General features: G+C 40.3%; 1 protein-coding gene across 1 annotated transcript; it reads right to left on the minus strand.

Annotated features, from left to right (window-relative positions):
• Positions 1 to 2,784: 2,784 nt before the first annotated feature.
• Positions 2,785 to 5,091, minus strand: LOC122642486 (scarecrow-like protein 21). Its single transcript, XM_043835983.1, has 2 exons — positions 4,609 to 5,091; positions 2,785 to 4,554 (listed from the first exon to the last, which is right to left on the minus strand). The coding sequence occupies exons 1-2, from the start codon at positions 4,811 to 4,813 to the stop codon at positions 3,065 to 3,067; spliced, it is 1,695 nt and encodes a 564-aa protein (XP_043691918.1). The 5' UTR covers positions 4,814 to 5,091; the 3' UTR covers positions 2,785 to 3,064.
• Positions 5,092 to 6,000: the final 909 nt, after the last annotated feature.

Below are 6,000 nucleotides of genomic sequence, written 5' to 3' on the forward strand. Positions count from 1 at the left end.
TAGAAGAAAAGGTAGTTTGGTAATTTTTTAGCATTTAATACCTGGTGTGGACTTAAATGGCATTAGGAGGGTAAAGCAGGGGTGGTACAAAGAATATTGAGGGGTGGTACGTGGACTTATCAAAAGCTTAGAAAATTAGTGGGTTATGAGGAATATTGGGTGCATTACAGGTACGCGTATTTAATCCAAAAATTATTGCTGCTTGTATGGATTTTAGTTATACAAGGAATCCACAAGAGACAAAAGCTTGGGGATTGCTCATGGGGCTGCAAAAAGCAAAGTCCTTAGGAATCGACAGTAGTAGACATTTGGACTAATTATGAGGAGCTGGCAAAATGGATGACTCAAACCTCTACTCAATGATCATGGATAATATTTATTATTTTGCTGGATACAAGAACTGTAATTAAATCGTTTATGTACGTATGTCTTGCTAAAAATGATACAACTTATATTGATCAAGCTCATAGGTTAGTTTTACAAGCTAGATCTACTAGGACCAAATCTGACATATTGGGTATTGTATCTTCCTTTTTATTTTAGTGCTTTCTTTTCAATTACTACCAAAAGAAAAAAGAAGGGATGAAGTTTCTATTGCTCATAATTGGGCAAAAAAGCTTGTTCTGAAAAACTGGTAATTACAGAAAATGTTTGCTTATTATCTATTTTAAAGAAAAAGAATTCTGTGCGGGAGTGTGGCGGTATGGCTTACGCTAGCACTTCCATGAGTTTGTCTATCTCCTCTCCATATGGAAAGACACCTATGCCGCTTTGTTTTGAGGAAGAGAGAGATAGACACATGGGAGTGTTGGCGTAGGCTACACTCCCGGACAGAAAATTATTTCCCTCTATTTTATATTTGGGAAAAGGCTCTCTGAGCCTAAGACGTACATTGCCTTGCCTCATTTTATATTTTTTATTGTTTTTTTTTCTCTCCTTTATTAAATGAATAAACAATATTTATATGGGACGGTGGAGAATACACTACTTGCTCAGAGAACCCTCTCCCAAACAAAAAAAAAAAAAAAACCCAAATGAAATTTCTATTTGATATCGAATCAAATTTGGATCTGGGTATATTTAACAAATAAAAATTAAAAAACCTATCTTGCTTTTTCCTCCCTTTTCTTGTTAGGTAGGCAATGTGTCTTGCTTGTTGACAAAATTTGAGTGCTAATTAGGTTATGGTGTGACAATGTTACTGAGGCAGGCACTGAACTTTCAACATTTGCCTTGCCGGAATTTAGGTGGTACCTGAAAAGCATAGGCTTGTGGTCCCTTGTTGCCATTCATATGTCAAACTTACATTAAGGAAGGAAAATTAAAAACCAGATTTGTTGATAGCAATTCAGGTTTGCAATACAAAACCATCATATAGGATATTTGGGAATCATGAATCACGTTTAATCCAGCCCTCCAATTTGAATTTTTGAGAGTGTTCCACAGAAAGTCATCCTTAGGCTTAAGAGTACACTAGGAAAAATATTAAAATTTCAACTTAATTGAACAATTCTGAACTTGAAAAACTAATTGGATCAAACATGAATGGTGCTTCCTTGTTCACCATCCTTTATTTTTTTTAAAGTTATAGTGAAGCTTAGAACCCATATTGACATACTCCGAAATAGATTCTGAATCTAGAACACATTCTGGAAATCAGAAAATAGAAAACCACCAGATCACAACCCAACTGGTGTGAACTAAGAATTAAAGAAGAGCACATTTCAACTATTAGAGAGGACTACAAAATAGCAGGGTTCATCTGGGACAGCAAGGTTTTAGAGAATGTCATGATGATATCCTAGAAAAGAAAGAGATTGCATCCCCCATGAGGGACGGGAGACATAGCTACTTCACCTGCCCAACTTAATGAGCAAGAAAGGTATCTAAAGGCAATTCCTGTAATAATGCATACCCACCACATATATTATCATAAATACCCCTAAACACTCTTTCCTCTTATGACTCATGTGATATGGTTGGGTGACCTAGCCAGATCCCCTGCAGATAACCCAGTCACTACTGATCAATCAATTGTCCGAGAGAATATTTCACTGCATGCAAAGAACCTGTGTACTCATGGGGAGAGCGAGAGAGAGGCTCAGACTGTGTTATGGTGCCCCTCTTATATTTTCTTTAGATGGATAGTGAGATAGCGGTCCATGCTTAGTAAATGCTCAAGGGCATGAATCTCCCTAGATTACCAGCTTAGCAAGCCTTTTGGCATGCATCAGTGTGTTGTGAACTCCACTTGAGCATACTCCTATTTCAGAGATGTGACAGTTGGCACTTAGGTGACGGACTAAATTTAGTTACCATAAAAAGTCCACACCTTATCCACCAGCACGAACGCAACTGCTATCACAGTTGGTTGGTACCCCTGCCAGTAGAGTGTAGGAGTTGCAGGAGGTCATGGGTTGACTCTCCTGTCTTCACTGAGTTCTTTAAGGCTTCCCCTGTTACTCGCCTGTCAATGAATAGCTTTTGATAAAAAAAAAAACAACAGCACAAGATTCATACATGTTCCATTTCATATACCATGCATCATTGCCACGGTATGTCTCAATGCCAGACTAGTAAATAATAAAGAAATTTCAAGCCTAGTTAAAAGAGAGGGTGGTGAGTTACTGATGCATGTAGATGTTTGGAATCAATCCTTACCCGTTCTCCATTCGGGTGAAATCATACTGAATTCTCGATAGAAATTTAAGGCCATGCCCAGTACCTGAAGAACTTTTGTGCTAATGTATGTGTGCTTTGGGGTGAGGGTGAGGGTGAGGGTGAGGGTATGGGATGTGTAATTATCCAACAAAACATCAAGTAGACAGTCTATGCTATATCCCTTAATGCAAGTACTATACCAAAACTGATGCTCTATACCAAAATTTCAGATTAAGTAGCTACTTCAGGAGATGGCATTCCAGGAACAGCTAATATGGATTACTATATACTATATAATCTAACACTTCCCATGTTTGTAAACTAGTACAAGGTAACAAAAATTACAGGTTTTACCTGGCCTGAGAAGTATATTGTAAAGCAGGAGTAGGTCCTGTTCCAATATTCACTTCCATGCACAGGATGCAACCAAAGTTCTGTTCATCCAGCCAAGATAGAGAGCACCGTCTCTCTCCTCAAGTCTATAGTTCTCACAATATTTTTCCAGCAAAGACTTGATGGTGGCATTCACCAATGAGCTCAATGGGTATGGAGTGAACCCAGCCATTGTGAACCTCGACCTCCACTTCCCCAGAACCTCATGACGTTCCACTCTTTCAGCACCTTCACATGCTATGATGTTCACCACATCACGTGCCAGGCAGTGCTGCTCTATGTTGATACGTTCCGTGTGATCCCTAGGGAGGGTGGCATCGATTGACTCAAAAATAGCTGTATAATAGTTTAGAGTCTCAAGGAAACGTGGCAGGAAAGGAGCAGTATTGGTGTTCGATTCTTGCTCCACAAGCGTCACCACCTTGGGTGACAAGCTCTTAACCAATCTCAGCAGCCGGTCTCGGTGGTTCTCAGTGCCAACACTCTCATCTGGCATGTGGTGCAACATGAATGCAAAATTTACGGCTATAGCTTCCCCAGGACGAATACAAATGGTTTCAGGCTCAACCTCACATCCAGACATAGCTGCTGCATGGAATTCAAAGGGAACATTGCATGACTTGGCAAGCCTTGAGAGTCTTTGTCCCACAATCTTAAGTCCTCCTCCTCGGGCATAGGCTGATGTGGAATCGTCAATACCGGTGATGCGGATGTATGGGGGCCCACTGGGGCGAGCTGCCAGAGCCTGTATAAGGGTGATCCATTGGCTGCCTTGTCCAATCTGAAAGTCAATAATATGGATTCTGTTTTCATCCTTCAAAGCCTCTGCAATAGCACCATTAGCAGACATATATCCAAACTTGAAGTATGGGCAAACCTCATACAGGATGTGCATGTATGAGAGAAGCTCAGCACTAGCAGGCTCTCTGCATCTCAAGGCCTTGTAAATGGAACTCCCTGAATGGGCCAACCGTGCAATGATCCCTTCCAACATGTAGGCTCCCAACCGCTGGATTGGCTCCCCGGAAACTGACACCATCTTCTTTAACTCGGCAATCAACCATTCTGCAATCAATAAATCATTATCAGATACAGCTTTGGCGCAGGCAATGAGCACCTCTTTCAAGTCTCCTCGGGGAATCATCTCTACCATTTGTTTCCATTTCTCTGAAGATGGTTCTTGGGCTCCACCATCGAAGTTACTATCAAAGCTGTCCACGATATCTGAATTAGGCCCCAGCATCACAGTTTCCAGCTCTCTCAGCTTGTGTCTCAGGTCATTGACATCTTCTGTTATGCAGGACCCACTTATTGGAGATCCATAGTTGTTGTCAGGGGAATGATGTGGGCCTGATGGGTACGAATGAGTTTCTTGCTGTGATAAAGGACTTCCATTAGGTGAGAAACTGAGAGTGGATGGGGAGTTGTAAACATTGTAACTCCCAGTTGCTGAGGATGGTTCCAGGGTGCAATACTGTTCATGAGAAGTCTTAACAGGAATCTGATTCCCTAGGGAGCCACTATCAGAGTATAGGCAGTGGTCTGAACTAGGAAAATTCTGAGGCAAGCAACAGGTCTCAACCTCTTGCATCGGCTGATAGTGCAACATCTCTGACTTGCCAGAACTTCCATGTTGAAGAGAAGCTTGCCTAGAAGAATAATCTCCCCATTGACTTAGCCCAGCCACTGAAAAGCTATTGTAATATTGATAGTTGTTTCTGGCAGAGTCATTGTCTGACCTTAAGTGAGAACTCATCATAGGTAGAAATTAGAAGGCAGTGGCGTATTAATGTCTTTCTGAATTAATGGATGCAGGATAGATAGTCATAGAGTCTCCTTGACAAATAACCAGATGAATCATTTCCAACCATAAGACACTAATACTGAATTATACAACTCCTTCGTTCTTCTCCAATTTCTCATCAATTGTACGTCCATAAATGAACAAGTTAAAGAGAGTATCGTCTGCAATGAAGATAAGAAATGAACGGTGAAATTCTGTTTTCAGAAAAGAGTACAGAGAGAATACAAACATTAGGACAGACTAGCAATATTACAGACATAAGTAAGGCTAAAATATAGTGTTAAAAGTAACAAGGATCATCTGTAATCAAGATGATCTTAGTTTGATTCTTTAATGTGTTTTGTCAGAAGAAAAGATAAAAATAAAAGAAAAAGAGGGATAGTCTGCCTAGAGCAAACAAAAAGGGTTTCAGAATTGTATGGTGCATGATATAATACGCATCCTTGAAGTTTATTTCACTCTAAACGGAGTAAAAAGTTCAGGCTGAAGAAGCCTAGGGAAGAAGAGACTCAGGAGAGTGAATTTTTAAGACAGGCAATTGAATGCTTTATGAAATGGCCAAGAGACCATTACTCCTCCAACGGCCCAACAAACCCCCACCCCCCTTAAAAAAAAAAAAAAAAAAAAAAAATCAACTGACAGGAGACACAGAGGGATCATGTGGTATTTTATACAAGATACTCTCCGGCAGGCAGGATTATATTGGAGCTTAAAGGCAAAGGGAGAGAGAATAACCACTACAAGAATTGTTTCATGACATGGCCATTCTATGATCTTAGCACTCGTCAATCGTCATTGAGTCTTTCAGTAAGTTCTAAACAAGATTTCGATCTCAATAAGGAATTGGAATCAGGAAGGGCCGGCAAGAATTAATGCGATAACGCAGGCGTGATGCATCCTCTAAGATAGAGTAGATGAGAAGGTTCAGATCGAACCCATGGGATAAAGCCTACTTCTTTTCCTTTTGTTCTTGTGGAAGTAACAGAGCTCTAATACATAGGCTTCTTCAAAGAGGAGAAATAAAACCAATCAAATTAACTGACCATATTAAGCAGATTCTCGTTGGGTAGATGAGACATCAACATCGACGACTATGTAAACAACCAAAAACCTTTTCACTCATAGCAGGGATTGGGAATGGG

The sequence above is a fragment of the Telopea speciosissima genome, chromosome 10 (genome assembly GCF_018873765.1).
Source record: "Telopea speciosissima isolate NSW1024214 ecotype Mountain lineage chromosome 10, Tspe_v1, whole genome shotgun sequence".
In the NCBI taxonomy this organism is placed as follows: domain Eukaryota; kingdom Viridiplantae; phylum Streptophyta; class Magnoliopsida; order Proteales; family Proteaceae; genus Telopea; species Telopea speciosissima.

What these genes read in the sequence shown, in the direction of transcription:
- LOC122642486 (XM_043835983.1), bottom strand. Translation starts at nt 4,813, where the DNA reads ATGATGAGTTCTCACTTAAGGTCAGACAATGACTCTGCCAGAAACAAC. An exon ending in CTGTTGCTTGCCTCAGAATT is followed by an intron (nt 4,555 to 4,608) that starts TTCCTAGTTCAG and finishes TAGGGAATCAGA; the next exon opens with TTCCTGTTAAGACTTCTCAT.